Here is a 17,124-nt window from a genome sequence, read left to right as displayed (position 1 = left end):
TATTATTTTTCATTGGGACTGTATACATGAAGGCTTGAGCTGACAAGTGTCTCCCTCATACTTGAAGATGGATCCTTGAGTAGCAAAGTCCAATAATGTATTTCTTTAGAGTTCTGTTCAGACCTGACTCTCTAAACTACTCTTCATTAATCTATAAACAACTCAAAGGGGAAAAAGGTATTTTAAAAAGGTGTTTTACAGTATAAGGGAAAATAAAGGGAAATATATTAAGAAAGGTTCTTTCTAACAATAATGTCATCAGTCTTTAGGTTTCCACATTCATTCAGTAATCAAGAACTTCATAACTCACCGGCATCCAGAAAAAAAACAAGACTAAACCAGTGTTTACCCAGAACTCAGGTTGTCCTTGATTTCTGGAAGAACCAGCCCCTTGCAGAAGCTCAGGAGAAGGGCTGGGATTTTGTTGGAAACAGCCTGGTTAGGATGGATGTGTTTGCAAATTCCACCCCAAGACAGGTTTCTCATTCCTGCTGCTTCCAAAAGTTCAGGCTGCCTGGTTGGCCTAGAATTCCTTGTATTTGTAGTTATATCAGGACACTTTGCACAAAGCAAATATGAGGTTGCCTTTATCCAAACATATGCAGTGTTTCCAAAAGTAATTTTGCTCCATTAGAGCATATTTAAATGATGATATTCTGCAGTCTTCAAACAAACCACTACAAACTACCAATGCAAGTCAGCAAATGAAGCATTCATTAACCTGCTCTGACTTCATGGGTAAATTGCCATTTGTAAAATATTCTACAATCCTCTGACTCCAGAGAACCACAACACAACTAAGTTATACTGCATTGTATTATTTTAGCAAATGAATTTATGCCTTGTTTTTATTGTTTTTCCAGGCTACAAAAAAACCAGTTTAGATATATATACACTCTAAAGCCAAATTTAACATCCATTTTTAAATAAATAGTAGTTACAACTGATATTATTGCTATGATAATTGCAATATTTATCCTCCAGAAGATGCACCAAATAGAAATCTCTCCCTTATCACATAAATATCACATCCTGCTGCTGAAAGGATCAAGGTGTAGGAATCCAGTTGAAACATTTTGGGGACTCCTCTTATTTTTTTCTCTCTACTGAGTGGCTCAGCTTTGCTCCCTGTCCTTTCCCCCTTCCCCAGCAGGAGAACTAGGAGGGGGTTTTGGAGGACAGGAGCATTTCATGGCAGAAAGGTCAGCCCTGGGCAGGGCCACAGGTAACCTGTTCCCATAGGAATGGAGAAAGTGAGGAAAAGGAAGGGGAAGGAATTGCCTGTTTTTCCTGACCTCTCCCTGTGCTGCCTCCCCTGTTCCCCACCGTGTGCTGACAATGCTCATCATTACCCCATAATTACAAATTCGAGTGGATCCCTTCCCTCTGCCTTCAGTTCATCTTCTCACCTGCCCTCTTGTTTTTCTTCAGCACAAATTTGAGTACCTCAAACTGCACATGAATGTAGATCACATTGGGTGATTTCCTGTCTCTGTTATCTCTCCCTTCAACAAGGGTGAGTGGAATGAAAACCTCAAGGGCCGCTTTTATTTTTAGCTCAGCATGATAATTTTGAAAGCTCTCTGAGGTAGAGAGATAAGTAAAGCCCCTTGTAACAAGGCCACTGTTTGATTGTTTCTGAACAAATATGATGTAGAAAAATTTTCAGGGTAATAAGTATATGAGTTAAAGAAGCAGAAGAAATATTTTTTCCCTTTTTTTTCCTTTTATTAATAATAATTCAGTATCTGAGTATAGAAGAGTGGAAGAACAGTACAATAAAGAAGTTTGTGAATCTTTGCATCTGAATAAATTATATATGTAGATGGAATATCTTGAATTTGGCCACAGATTAGTAATACACATTATGAAACCATTCTAATCTCATCACCAACTATTCCTGTCTCTTGCTTTAGGACACAAGTAAATAATGAGTGTTGAATATTTTCACATGATCTCTGCCACTCACGGTTCTTCTGTTCTCGGTGGTTTATCTGATTTCTTTACTTAGGAGAAGAAATTCTAATTCAAAGGAACGATTTTTTTGTTATAAGTTATTTACAGAAGTTTCAGGTAAATGGGACTTTCTACAGGATTTCCTTGGGGAGAAGAGCCTCAGATCTGTTTGTGGGACCACAGAGGCCTTTTTGTCCTTTCATCTCCACTCGTGCAAGGCACAAGCAGATCCATGGGAATCCCTAGAGCTCCAGAAAAGTGGAGCTGACTAAAGAAGGCAGATAGGTGCCAGTGACCTGAATTTCACAGAATTTGTGCTTTATAGTCTCTGACAGCATGACAGGACTTGTGTCTCCTGAGCCTCCCACATGTCTGCTACTCATGAAAGTGGCCTTGCAGTAAGATGAAGTAAAGTTTTATTTTGGGAACTAGGAAAAGGCAATTTTTTTTTCAACTGTCACAAACTGGTAAGAAGTAACTGCTCAAAAAATTTATATATAAGGTTGCTGAAAATGCAGGTAGGAGCCTTCCACATGTAAGTCATTGTCAGCATCGAATCTGTATGTAATTACAATTACACAAGGAAATTAATTTTAGCTATAGGTAGACATTTATAGAAATGCCAGTGTGGGAGTTTCCACGTATAGTATCAGAAATCCTTCATAAAGGTTGGCATTTCAAGCTTTGTTCTCCCAAGAGAAGAGCTTCTTTGTGGAGAAAATCAGTCAAATAAAAGCTGATAAATATGTGACAAAGGTCTGTAGTAATCCTGAGTGTCCATGCTTAAATACTGGTAATAAGCTCTGTGTTAGCGATGAGTTGGTCAGGAGCTGAGATTTTTCTTCTAATAAATTAATTCTTGATAAAAAATTCAAAAGGTGTAATTATGTTTTTTATGTTTCAAGTATCGATATCAACAATTTTCTCTTCCTCTGTATTTATATAGATATTCTTCTTTGCTCTTTTCTGAATTACAGCAACTAATAATCAGTTACAATAATCTATGAGTTGTTCAATGGTTAAATCATATTTTTCTTTTTTACACTCTTATAGTCTTTTTAAATTTCCCTGCTACAGACTATGCTTCAGTTAACGAGATTACATTATTCAATATCTTTGGAAATTAATGTTTGGTGATGCAGAAAAATTGGTGGTGTTGAAAGACTGACCTCTAGAAAAATTTGGTTTATTATCAGAAGCAAATTTCTCACTAGTAAGTCTTTTTTCAGCCTCATATATGCAAGTTCACATCACACTAATAATTGTTTATGAAATATATCTGATCAAAAGAAATCTGGAAGCTACAATCCAAGGTGATCACGTATGACAGAGGTGGTTTTTGTGCATTTTCTTGGAAGGAAATAAATGAGTCCTTATGGCAGTGAAAATTTGTAATTTGGGTGCTGGAAAGAGCAACCAGAGCAGGGTGAGGGAGGTTTATTTCAGCTTTGTCAGGGAAGAGAGTGTGGGATGGGTCCCATTTGAGAGAGAGGGAATAAACCCTGATTTGGAAACACTTTGCTTTTACTTCGGGAGCATTTCTGGAAAAGGAAATTAAGAAATAGAATGGGAAGCTCTGACTGAATTAGTAGTCCCACTTTTAGTTGCTAAAATTAGAAACCTTAGAAGTCAGAGGGATAAGAGAAGGAAAGCTTTGAGCCTTCTGGTAGGAATAAATTCTATTTTTATAACAGTTAGCATGGGTAGTGCTGCTGTCAAAGTTCTTTTGCTCGCTTGGCCACACAATATTTTCCTGGGCTGTCCCCAGTATTTCCAGGGATGCTCAGACTGGTTCATTTGTATTTAGCAGTGCATTTTCAGCACCAGAGCAAGATCTCTCAAGCCAATATTTTGCTTTAGCTGTGTGCTGTTAACCCTTCCAGTCTGCTTTGAGAAAATGTGAGTATTTCTACAAGGTATTTTCAATTTTTTTTTTAAGTTCTCTAGGCTACATTTCAGCATACTCTGAGGAGAATTGAGGCATTATGGTTCTCTGGAAATCCTGTTAGGGTTTTTTGAACTCAATCACTCAGTGGGGAGCTCCTATCTTTGCTTGGTTTCAACAAGGAATGTCAGAGAACTCCCTGCTTTTAGTGTAAGGGCACCATTTCATTATTTTTCATCAGATAAGGCCTCTTATTTGAGTGGGATCATCTTTGCTCCTCACATTTGCTGGAATATTTTAGCTGAAGCTCACTAAAAGCTGATAACTGGTTCTGTACTGGGTTCCCCAGGGGCAAGGGAGACTACTTGAAGGAGGAAGTGGCAAAATGTGTTTGTCCAAAATGTGCCTGTGCAGAGCCCTGTGGTGCAACAGCCCCAGCAAACTTTCTGTCCCTTCTGTTTCTGTGCTCTGAACTCATCTGTGATTCAATATGATCTGTGATCAAACATCTGCTGCAGGCCTCAAGTAGTAGCATTAAACCACAAACATTGCACTTCCTAAAATTATCAGTTTCCTATTTGGTTATCCAGAAAGTCAAAGATTTCGCAAGTGCAGATTTCTGCATTTATAAACAAATACATATGAATTTTACAACCTATTTTGGGGGAGGGGTTTTTGCAATTTCATTTTTTGTAAATTTCAATTATTAGCTGTGGGAAATATCCTCCATCATAAAACTTGTTTTAAAGTAACTTAAACTGTCTGAGGATTTCATTTTTAACCCCGAATCAGCTGCTACTTAATCCACAAAGACAGGTTCATTTCTAAACCTCAGAGGAATAACCAGTGTGGTAAATCAAGTTATTTAAAGCTGGGTAAGAATGATGTCAGACAGTTTGTCCTTCTGGAATTCTCTATTCTATATTGCAATATTTGTTCTTTTCATTTAAACTGCCCTTCAAATATTAACACTTTTGCAAGTATTCAAATAAATTTTAGCTCCCTTATTTTAAAGAGCTTTGATCACAATTACGCAGCATCTGAAGTTAGTTTATAAGTGCAGATGAAAGTTGTTTTAAGTATGATCTTCATTTTAAAATAACTCTTAGCTGGAAATTGAAATACGTGTTCCATTTCCTTTGCTTTAGAGTTGCAGAATGACTGTGGTTTACCTGTCGTTTATTTCACTGTGCTCAGTGCGCCAAGGAAGTCTGGTCTTTAGTCATGCTTAATGCTCTTTATTTTTCTTCTACAGAGAACAGGGGATACAGTCAGTGGAGATACTGAAAGGTAAATACTTCTGTATTCTATATTTAAATATATACACAGTTATATTTGTGAATTAAACTCCTTTCTTCACTTTTAGAAACTTCCTTGCAGTATTTGAGGAATAAATTTTCAGGGTTTAAAGATATCAGTGTTGATATAATTTAGTAAATGTTCATTTGTCAACACCAAACATAAATATAAATTAAAAAGGTTTAAAAAATTCTTCAGAAAAAAAAGTTTATAAAATATTTGTAGAGGGAAAAATTATACTGTTATGTTCCCCAATCTACTTTTTTACTTTTGAAATTCAGTATTTCAGACTCACTCTGAGGATGAAAAACGTAATGTGTGTCTAACATGATTTTGGTAACCAACAGGCAGAATGCTTCAATGAACATCTACATCTAATTCACTCTGTACAAGATTACTGCTTATATTTGTGGTTTGTAGTAGATAGATATTAAGAATAGGGTCTTCAGTTTGGCCTTTAGGTCTGAATTGAATCAATTTATTCTAATGAAGAAAACAGTGATTTTGTCTTTCATTTCTTTGCTGTTTATCTGATGAAGTATCTTCATGTTTCATCCAAAAGTCACAGTAAAAGAATGTTTGAAGCAACAGCTACTTCGTATCATCATATATTCTAATGAAGTTTAGTTGTAATCTATGATAATTATTCTTTTTCGTGTTTTTTTCATCCCGTTTATGGCCTAAACCTATTTAAGAAGCTGAATAATTAGATTTAGAGTGCTTTGACCAGTCTAAAGGATTTACAACTGCTGATGATTCCCTTCAGTGCCATAAACATCCCTGAAGTACAGCTAAAAGTCTGAGGTGCAACACTATCAGCTGTTGACCACCTCATGCTTGATTTTTCAGGGCTGACAGGATTTTTACCTCTTTATATGTGTTTTAAATATCGCAATGCAGTTGAAAGGCAGCCATAGTGGTGACCATTTGCTGCTGTTTCCCTGGGTGTGCATGGTTAAAACGGCATTTACCAAATGGAGCAGCACTGTTAGCAGAGATTAAAGTGAGGTACAGATGAAATTCCACCTCATCTGACAACAGTCCTGTCCCTCCAGTGCCAGCAGTTCATCATCTCAGCTAAGTGTGGGGGTTTGCTTTTACAGGAGGTTAAATACATTAATATTTAAATATTAATATTTTTTCCATTTTGCAGCATCCCTCCTGTCCAGGGTTACCTGGGGGAGAGTGGGTTATTCTTGCTCTCTTTTGAAGTAACAACTTCATTTCACCTTTTGCCTTTACCTCTCACACCTGATTTTTGAAAACCTACTGCTTTCTGTAAATCTGACTGTTTTCATTTAGTCTCCCAACCCCTTTATAGGTTCTCTTGTCCTGTTCTTCTCTCCCACTTGTTTCTCCTTATTTTCTGCCTGGCTATGCCCTCCCTCAGGTCCTTCCTGCCTGACTTCTCTGCATCAGAAAAAAACCCACACCCTTCCCAGAAACAGCCATGTGTCTCACCCTTTTCATTTTCTTCTCCACACTCACATTTTCATGCAGCCACAAGGAAGAGCTGCAAAGGAGTTTATTTTCTTCTGAGCAATTTTGTTATTCCCAGAGCAAAGGGTGCCTGATTTTTCCCAGTGGGTTGCACATGCTCAGTTTGGCAGGGACATTGCAATCCAGATGGAACATCCCTGGTGGACAGGACAGGGCATCTATCAAGAGATACTTTCCAGGGACATATGAATTGATGAAATTTTGGCAAACTTTCATAGCAAAAGGCTATGTTTTTCTATTCTTTTATAGAAGAATCCTTCACCCACACATTTTAGATTTCAGGCCTAAAACATGACCATATTATACCTTTTCAATATATTGAAAAATATTTCAAGAGGCAGAATTATATCAACTTCCTAATAACCTTATTTGAAGTAATTTAAACAGCGTAAACCAAAATAAAAACAATTTTTCAGATATTTAGCCCCTAGAGTTAGGATTTGGGGACCAGGAGACCAACTGTGTGGATAGATTGACATATTTGGGTGAAATACCATTATCTTCAATAACTGAAAGAGGGGAAATTTAGGTTGGATATAAAGAAATTCTTCCCTGTGTGGGTGGTGAGGCCCTGACACAGGGTGCCCAGAGAACCTGTGGCAGTCCCATCCCTGGAAGTGCCCAAGGCCAGGCTGGATGGGGCTTGGAGCAACCTGGGATAGTGGAAGGTGTTCCTGCCCATGGCAAGCGGTGAAATGGGATGGGGTTTAAGGTCCCTTCCAACCCAAACCATCCTGTGACTCTGTGATTTTAACATACAGGGACTTATAGAGCTTCTGTGACATTTATTATTGCATCCTTTGTTTTAAAAAAGCCAAGGAGAAGGAAGTTGTTTCTTGCATGTAGTAGAATGTCCCCCAGGCTGCAGGGAAACTCAAGCAGCTTTGTGAGAGCTACGAGGCTGCAGGATGTCCCTGGGAACATGGAGCTTTTTTAACTCATTCAATGAGTAGAATGTAGAGCAAGCCTGGCAGCTCTGTCACAGCTTGGAGCAGAGCAGAAATGAGGGATCTCTGCCTTACAGCTCTGGGTTCTTTCAAACTCTTGGCACCTGAACACCTCACACCTGGCCCAGCTCTGTGCACAGGGCAGGACTTCCACCAGCATCCCTCAGTGCAGGGCACTGTCCATCACTCACAAATCTGCCCTGCCTGGCAGACAAATCTGCACTCTCCTCACAGCTCCTGTGGCTGGAAGTTGTGACCTCACTCCTGAGCAGGGGTCATGATTTAGGAAGTTGCAGCTGGAGGTGGAATCCCTGGATGCATGGGTGCACTGAGGTTTTAGGAGGGCAAGCATAGCTGCCTGTTCCTGAGCAGCAGCTGATCTGTTCCCCTCTTTGCCAGGAGCCTTTGCCGTGTTGGGAGTTGTTTCACAGATGAGGAGGAGGTAGCAGATGCCCAGTAAGGAATCACTGCTGAGCTTTCCTGCAGACAAACACCTGACTCTGTGCTTAGCAGAGTTCTACGTGGTCTTTGATCTTCATTTCACTTTAGAAGTTTTTTTCCAGTCATAGGAAGCCTCAACACCTGTGGATTCTGGCCACAGGTGTGTCATGTAACCGTGACATCCCTGTGGAGACCTGGGTGCAGATCTCTGCTTCACTCAGCAGCCGGGCCTGCAAGGGGGAGAGAGGCAAAAAAACCTGCATCCTTTACATGTGGCACAGCTGCTACTCGAATAAACACTTTTTCTGAATATTTGCTTAGTTTTTGTGTATAAACACTGCTCAAGTTCTTTCTCATAACACATTTTGTATTTGTAAATAGTGCTTAAAGATTATTTAATTCATGGTCATGGCAGTGTGCTTTGGAAATTACTTTGTTTGTTTGTTTGTTTTGGTTAATGCCGGAGAGATAAGAAGAGATTAACATTTTGAAAATAGCTTTCAGTCTTGACATTTTGCTGTTAAGGTTGCATGTTCAGCTGCACCTGTACTGAAGAGGCTGCAGAGATTTACAGGTGCACCTGAGTTGCTTGAAGCATCAACAGCCCAGAGCAGAGACCTGAGCCAGGGATTTCAAACCTCACTACAAAATACTCAATAATTAATCTGCAGTGAGAATTTACTCGTTGTAACAGGAATATATTATATAAGGGATGGAAGTTCTAATAACCTAAATGTAAATCATGGTTCCAGATGAGGTGATTGAAAATGCATTCCTGTGACCAGGTAGATAAATCCAAAATGTTACATGTGTGTATTAGTCCAAGTTCTGAAAAATGGATAAAAGGGAGACCTTTTTATCCACACAAATTCCAATATATGCCCCACAGGTAGGCAGAGCACATCCAAAGTCTCAATAGATATTGTTTCAGTCCTTCAGGTTTCTGTCAAGCAGAAATAGCTCAGAAATCCATTCGAGGAAATTGTAGGGTAGAATAAGTATTTTAGAATGAGCCTGTAAATGTAATTTTATTAATAAATTGCATTAATTACATGAATAAATAAATGCAATTTCCGCAGTTATTTCCTTAATATTTTGCCTTTTCTATGTGATATTATTTATGCAATGAATGTTTCTGCAGACATACTGAAATAATTGCTTGATTTGTTTTCCTTGTTTTCTATTTGTTTTAATTGGTATAATCTTTTTCTACATCCTGAAGTTTGTTTCAAAAGCACAATTATACATGAACATGTATTTAGTAGATCAGCTGTTTTAACTGATTTGAGAAATATTAGTCCAGGTGCTTATAACTTGTATCACTGCACATCTTTCCCCTTCTTTTCCCTTTTGCTCCTTTTGCTGTAACAATAGATTTCCTAAAAATACAGCTGAGGAATAACTCAACCAAATATGATACAGAAACATTTCAACCAGAACATGCAACATACTGGGGGTCTTCTGTGTCTAAATTGGTTCTGCCACTTTCATACAGAAAATTTACTAGTTTAGAGAGGAGAAAAAAATCAGCATTTCCTTCTTCTGTGGTCTGCACATCTGAATACTTCAGGAATAATTAGATTTGGGGAGGGGTATTTGATAAACATAAAATCTTTTAACAAACCAACCTCCTGCAGACTGTTGAAAACTGTTCCCAAGTGAAAAAATGACACTTATTGCATGCTAGAACACCTTATCCTGACCTGACTTCCTGGCCAAGGTTTCAAAAGCATGGAGCAGGCTGCTCCTATCAATAATTCCAGACTGCTTCCCTCGCTTTACAGCATTTTTGCTGCTGACAGTCTGTGATTACTGTAAGGAGACCCATTATTGTGGTTGCACAGAGGCAAATAAAACTTGACTAAGGACTTTTTCGATACCACTACAGATGCACAATTGAGGTTGTATATTGGCTGAGAGAGAGACTGGAAGCATCAAACGTGATGCTTTCCATATGGGATTAAAAGGAACAGCCCTGAAATCAGGGGGAAGTGCCCAGAAGGATGGAACAGCATTGATAGCATTGTCAGGGACAGGCACAAATGAGGCATTAATGGCACAATCAGCAGCATTTTGGGCATCTTTCCATCCCCTCCCCAAATGTCTAAAGCTGAACTTGTTAGGTTTTCATTGTTTCCTTCAATCCATGTCACCTACAGACAGCTCAGAACATTGAAGTCTTGCCTATTAACTTTCACAAATTTAATTTCAATGTTATGTATTCCATCCCTTCACTGCAGGCTGGAAATTTCCTTTGCCTCAGGACTATAGATGTTTCTAACCCACTATGCAGTTGTTTCTGCTGGTAAATTTGATTTCTCCTAACAATGGAAATCATCAAATGAGAAAATGCCACTTCCTGCCTCGCTGACTTAAAACAATTGTTGTTATTATGACCAACTGTCCTAGGGTAACTTAATGATGCTTGTATCCCCAATCGTCTGTTCTGTTTGTGCTGTATATTGAGTCCTGTGCCTTTAAGACTGGTTCTAAGAGCAAGGAGAAGCACGGAGTTTGTTTTGAGAAAACTACCTGACTCCTCCACATTCTTCTGCGGACGGGGTGTTCGGCGGAGGCTTGGAGAGACTGCAGAACAGAGATTTTCTTTGCTTTTAGTTAGTTTCAGCTAGCTAGGGCAGAGAATTTCCCTGGACTGTTTTTTTTCCTTTTTCTTGGAACTGTTTAAACCTGCTCTGGACTGAAAACCCAGGGTAGCACTGGGGGCTGCACCTGCGGCCCACCGGGGCCTGGACCTCGGCATTTTCCAGCAGCGCCGGAGGGACTGGGACTGAGGAGAGGCACTGAGAGAGAGAGCCGAGCTACATCCACGGCAAGGACTTTCTCAATTTGCCATCTCACTTCAGAAGGAGAGGTTTTATTGTTTCATATTATTCATTCTTTATACTTGTATGCACTTCATTTGTTTAGTAAAATAGTTTTTTCCACTTTTCTCCAAAGGGTTTTTTTTTTTTTACCGGACCGGTTGGAGGGAGGGGCCACTTGGGTTTGCTTCCTTAGAGGGATCCTATACAGGGGTTTTCTCCCAAATTTGTCCCAAACCAGGACATACTTCTAACTGGTGTCCAACGTGGGGCACGAGACCAAAAGGTGGATCTAACCATGGACAGTATTTCTCAGGTTATCCATGACTGTGAGACGTGTGCTGCCATCAAGCAGGCCAAGCGGGTGAAGCCCCTATGGTATGGCAGGCGATGGTCCAAGTACAAGTACGGGGAAGCCTGGCAGATTAACTACATCACCCTTCCCCAAACCTGCCAAGGCAAGCGCTACGTGCTCACAATAGTAGAGGCCACCACAGGATGGCTGGAGACCTACCCTGTGCCTCACGCTACGGCCCGTAACACCATTCTAGGCCTTGAAAGAGAAGTTCTTTGGAGGCATGGTACCCCTGAGAGGATTGAGTCAGACAATGGAACTCATTTCAAGAACAGCCTCATCAACAACTGGGCTAGGGAACATGGCATTGAGTGGGTGTACCATATCCCCTATCATGCACCAGCTTCAGGGAAAGTAGAAAGATACAATGGACTGCTAAAAACCACTCTGAAAGCACTGGGTGGGGGATCATTCAAAAACTGAGAGCAGCATCTAGCAAAGGCCACCTGGTTAGTTAACACCCGAGGTTCCACCAACAGAGAAGGCCCTGCCCAATCTGAGTCCCTACATACAGTAGATGGAGAGAAAGTCCCAGTAGTACATGTAAGAGGTTTGTTAGGGAAGACAGTTTAAATCAATTCTGCTTCAAGTACAGAGGATCCCATCCGTGGGATTGTCTTTGCTCAGGGACCAGGCTGCACATGGTGGGTAATGCAGAAAGATGGAACCACACGATGTGTACCCCAAGGAGATTTGATTGTTAGGTGAGAACCGTGTGTAATTATCACTGTGTGCTGAATGGTACTGCCACTGTATGTAGCTGTATATTGCATATTGTTTTTATATAGATGTATGTGTGTGTAGAGCTAGAGTATATATTAGTTTTAGTAAATTGACGATATGGGGATAAGGGGTGGAATGTCCTAGGGTAACTTAATGATGCTTGTATCCCCAATCATCTGTTCTGTTTGTGCTGTATATTGAGTCCTGTGCCTTTAAGACTGGTTCTAAGAGCAAGGAGAAGCGCGGAGTTTGTTTTGAGAAAACTGCCTGACTCCTCCACATTCTTCTGCAGACGGGGTGTCCGGCGGAGGCTTGGAGAGACTGCAGGACAGAGATCTTTTTTTTGCTTTTAGTTAGTTTCAGCTAGCTAGGGCAGAGAAGTTCCCTGGACTGTTTTTTTTCCTTTTTCTTGGAACTGTTTAAACCTGCTCTGGACTGAAAACCCAGGGTAGCACTGGGGGCTGCACCTGCGGCCCACCGGGGCCTGGACCTCGGCATTTTCCAGCAGCGCCGGAGGGACTGGGACTGAGGAGAGGCACTGAGAGAGAGAGCCGAGCTACACCCACGGCAAGGACTTTCTCAATTTGCCATCTCACTTCAGAAGGAGAGGTTTTATTGTTTCATATTATTCATTCTTTATACTTGTATGCACTTCATTTGTTTAGTAAAATAGTTTTTTCCACTTTTCTCCAAAGGGTTTTTTTTTTTACCGGACCGGTTGGAGGGAGGGGCCACTTGGGTTTGCTTCCTTAGAGGGATCCTATACAGGGGTTTTCTCCCAAATTTGTCCCAAACCAGGACACCAACAGAATTTGGCAATATATTGAAAATGTCCACAATCCCTTTATTCCTTTTTATTTTTTCCCCTTAATCACTTTCCCATTTCTGCATTCTGTTTCTATTTACATGACATATACAAAAACATCCACAGTGTTAAGGATTCTCCTTTTCCTGACTTTTGAGAGCATGAAGGGGAATTGTGTGTTTAAGAATTTCTGTGCCAGATCAGAAGAATCTGACCCTGATTCAGTGTCCTATTTCCATCATGGCCAATACTGTTTGCACTGGATGAGGAAAGGCCTATGGTGCTGCTGGCCAGCTTTGTTCTTCAGTCTTTACAGAATTCACATATATCAGAGATAGTATTTTTTCATTTTAAAGTGTCAGTTCTTGGTATCTGTGGCATCCTGTAGCAAAATCTTACAGAACTTTGTGCTGCAGGATGCTGTGGTTATATTTAGAAATCCAGAGTGTCTGTAAGCACTATGTAATCAGTTTGGTTTTTTTCCTTTGGTTATTTGACATCTTTCTTCTGTCTGTCCTAGATATGCAAATTCTGCCATTGACCATCCAGGAAACACATCCATGAGGAAGGTAATGATTTATAAATGTGTTTTAAATGAGCAAAAAAATCCTCAACTGTTCAATTCATTGCCATATTTTTTAAAGATACTTAAGATCTCCCAAGCCTTGACATTTGCCTATGTTATGAAAGAGCTGAAAACAAAAATCTAGGAACAATTTCCATGTTGAGGAAACTGTCTGCTGCAACCACAGCAGGTCAGTGTGTCTTCAATACTTTTAGTTAAGTTTAAGAACTTAGGAATTCAGTTAAGTTTAGGAACCTTAATGTGTGTTCTGAAGTATGTGATGGTTTGGGGAGGAGAATCACACACCACGTTGGGCTGGAAGGCACTTCTGGAGGGAGGCTTACTCTGAAGGTAAAGAAAACTCAGAATATTTAAATAGTACCAATACTATCATAGGGAGATTGAGGATTAAGATTTTCAAATTTTTTTGTGGTACCAACTTCGAGGTGCTCTGTTTTCAATGGAAAATAGCTGAAAAAAAAAAGTTTTATTTAGCATTTGGCAATTATTTCGTACAAAGGACAAACAACAGAACCTTCATTTGAAGAATGTCAGTTCTTCATTCTGACTTAGCACTTTTTACACTGATTAGGTCGGACAGGGCTTGGACCAACCTGGTCTATGGAAGGTGTCCCTGCCCATGGCAGAGGGTGGAATGGGATGAGCTTTAAGGTCCCTCCCAACCCAAACTTTTCTGTGGCTTGCGATGACTCAATTCTAAATAGTTTTCCCTAAAAACTCCTGAGGTTAAAACCAGTGGATGTACAAGCAACCAGTTCTGCTTTTCATTGAGCGTTTCTGTGACAGCACTTCTCCTACCCCCTGATTACACTGAGATCTCCCTTATTTACCTCCATGTAGCATCCATTCAATTCTATCACTTTTTTTCATTTCTACTGTGCTGGGTTTGGGTGGGAGTGGCAGGGTGTGCACTCTGACTGGCCTTGTGTTGTGGTTTCGAGGTAAGAATTGAAACGCTGACAGCCCCAGCAAGTTCCCCATCATCTGTCCCATAGCAACTCTGAGTCATTCAGAGTTGTGAGTTCTGTTTCCTCACAGTATTTGCCACCAAGTTAATTATATTATAGTGGTTCTTTTATCTCTCAGAATGTGGAGCTTGAATTTTTATGTTAGCAGTGCTAATTAACTACTGATCCCCAAGGTATTGCAAACCTTTCACTTTCTCTAGTTTCCTTGTTTTGAATACATTCTATGTGTGCATAAACAAAACAGGAAGAATAATTAACTAAGCTTTTTAGAAGAAAGATATTTTTTATGTCAGAAAGATATTTTCAGCTCTCCCTTAATTTGTTGTGCTGGGTTTTTTTTCATTATTTTAAAAACTTTTATATTAAATTATGCATACCAGTTTCTGGTATCTCCTCCAGATGTTTCACTTGTCTTGCAGTCCTGTAAATTTAACCACATTTCATTATGGTCTTTTATTCCATCACTGCATTTCTCTAGCCTAAATTGTGGGAAAATTTGGTGATGTGTTTTTCAGGAACACACCTGCTTTGCCCTAATGCACTTTTGTGGAAAGAGGAACACTGAGCAGATTGTTTCAGCCCCAGCCACCACAGAACTCCAGCTGACACAACAGGACAGATCAATATTGCTGCTGTGATTTGCAATACATCAACAAAACCCCCAGAGCTGCTGTGCACATTTGCTACTTTTTCTCAGTTTTGCTGTTTCATTTTCTGTATTTTGCCACATTTCCTCCAGCACAGGAGCATTAATCTTTGTCTTCTCTTGAATGAAGACACACATTTGCAGAGATTAAGTCAAATGAGGGAGATGTGCTGGGTTAGTGGCATGCTGCACACTCACTCACTGAGCTTTCCCTGCCAGAATTACCACATTTTGTGGAACATTCCTGTCATGGGGCTGGCTGGGAGGAAAGGCTGAGGTCAGGAGAGCACAGAGAGCTGATGCCCTCTGAGCCAGCTCCCTCTGGAGCCAGGAGCTGCTGATCCCTGCAGTCCCCACAAAACCTTCCACTTGTGAAGGGCTAAATCACACCAGGGTTACAAATAGGGCTGTGGATGCCCAAACCCGCTCCTCCCTCTGCTACTTTCAATTAAAATAAACCTTTGTCTCTCTGGAGCTGTCGTCTTGTTTTCACCTGATTATTTTCTAGGGTTCATAAGCATTTGTATGTTGGAGGCAAATCCTTACCATGTTTTGAGTGCTATCCTTCCTTTTGGGTTTAAATAAAGAGATGCTTTTAGGTTGTGTTGTTTTTTGGGGTTTTTTTTCCAGAATCTGTAGCAATTTTCTAATGCTGCCACAAAAGAGAAAAGGATTTTTTTTTTTTTTTCTCCTGAGACTTATTCTGTCAACCACCCAAAAACTTGTTTCTGTGGTGGGAGGAGTGTGGCTTTGACGCATCATTGAGCACAGGATTTTGCATATAATGTTTTTGGTGAATATTTCTTTTTGAATGCATATTTTTATAATTATTACGTTGATGCAACAAACTTTAAATACCTGTCAGTTTATCAGCTCATTCATGGGAGTTTATATCTTTAGTTTTCAAACTACTGCACAGCTATTCATGCTAAGAGTCCCTGATGGTTTCATTGCAATTGTAATTAATATTTTTTTAAGCAATTTTAATTTGCAGATTTAGCAGAGTGTTATTTTCTTTATGATGTTGAGGAAAGTAGTAAGCAAAAAATGACAGAAGGGAGATCCTGTGATCACTGATGCTGTGATAACCCTGGAGAGGGGAGTGAATGAAAGCTCTTACATGTTACTGCTGTTACTTGCACTGGTGTTTCATAATTTATTTTTTTCCTTACAGTCATTCCATTACACTTCTCTCAGGGTAAAAAGCAGAAAATGGTCAAAAGGTAACTTCTTTCAGTTAACATTTTGAAACTAGAAAATGAGGCTCCTTCTCTGATAATAAGTGAACTGTATCAAAAGTTCAACTTGATTAAAATATTTCTAAATTTGATAGTAAGCAACAAAGGAAAATACCAAATTAAAATACCAAAATAAATGTTTTATAGGTACAATATTGCTCGGGTAGGTGGTAAAATTTCCTCTTCCTTAGGAAAAAGGCAAGGAGCATCTATGAGCAAATGGATGAGAACTTGCTTGTGGAACACTGCAGAGCAAAGGATAGTGTTTTATATTATCTAAATTTCTTCCCTGTTTCATAGCTGTAGGAAAAATGTAATTCTTGTAGCATCATAAACTTGATTTTTCACAGAAAAAAAATTCTGATCTATTAAGGAGATTTCCTATGGAGTTTTTTTCAGGAAAATAAATTATAGCATATTTATTAAGAAACCTGGTTTTATTAATAGTCAAAAGGCAATCTAAGGCTTTCAATTAGAATCCACTGAAATAACAACACGAAAAACAACCCTCTTCCTGGTGCTGTGCCTCTAACAGGATGCTGTAAAGTCAAAATATTGTTGTTCACTTCAGGATAAAAATCATGTAAGCATGTGCACTGTTATGGAAGTGAACAATCTTTCTTTTTTATTGTTTATAAAAACTGGGTTTAAAAATTCCCATAATTTGGCAGGGCTTCTGCTGCTAAAGGGAAGATATACAGAAAAAAGCAGTGTTTGCATCTGTGTACAGATTGTGTCACACTCTGAGTTCCTGACTAAGGCTAAATAAATACATTTTTACTTCAGAATGATGCTGTCCATCTTAATCAGAAAAAAAAAAAATAAATAAGCCCTTGGAGGAATCAACCCTCTAGAGATTAAATAAAGCATTGCATAAACCAGCCCCTTTTTATTTTGTGTTCATGGGGAAACCAAAATTGCACAGCACTGTTGAATTTGGAAATGGTTCATTC

The 17,124-nt window shown here is 39.5% G+C and overlaps 2 protein-coding genes across 4 annotated transcripts in view; one reads left to right on the top strand and one right to left on the bottom strand.

Annotated features, from left to right (window-relative positions):
- The window catches only part of LOC120764805 (uncharacterized), a 195,059-nt gene that overhangs the window by 92,617 nt on the left and 85,318 nt on the right, over positions 1–17,124 (bottom strand). The window lies entirely within an intron of this gene.
- The window catches only part of LOC120764804 (connector enhancer of kinase suppressor of ras 2-like), a 362,406-nt gene that overhangs the window by 306,047 nt on the left and 39,235 nt on the right, over positions 1–17,124 (top strand). For all 3 annotated transcript variants that reach the window (XM_040088836.2, XM_040088834.2, XM_040088833.2), the window contains 3 exons: positions 5,097–5,131; positions 13,254–13,302; positions 16,108–16,156. In XM_040088836.2, coding sequence (XP_039944770.1) covers positions 5,097–5,131; positions 13,254–13,302; positions 16,108–16,156 — 133 coding nt within the window. The remainder of the gene's footprint in view (positions 1–5,096; positions 5,132–13,253; positions 13,303–16,107; positions 16,157–17,124) is intronic.

The sequence above is a fragment of the Hirundo rustica genome, chromosome W (genome assembly GCF_015227805.2).
Source record: "Hirundo rustica isolate bHirRus1 chromosome W, bHirRus1.pri.v3, whole genome shotgun sequence".
Lineage (NCBI taxonomy): Eukaryota > Metazoa > Chordata > Aves > Passeriformes > Hirundinidae > Hirundo > Hirundo rustica.
This window is presented reverse-complemented; position numbering and strand designations above follow the sequence as displayed.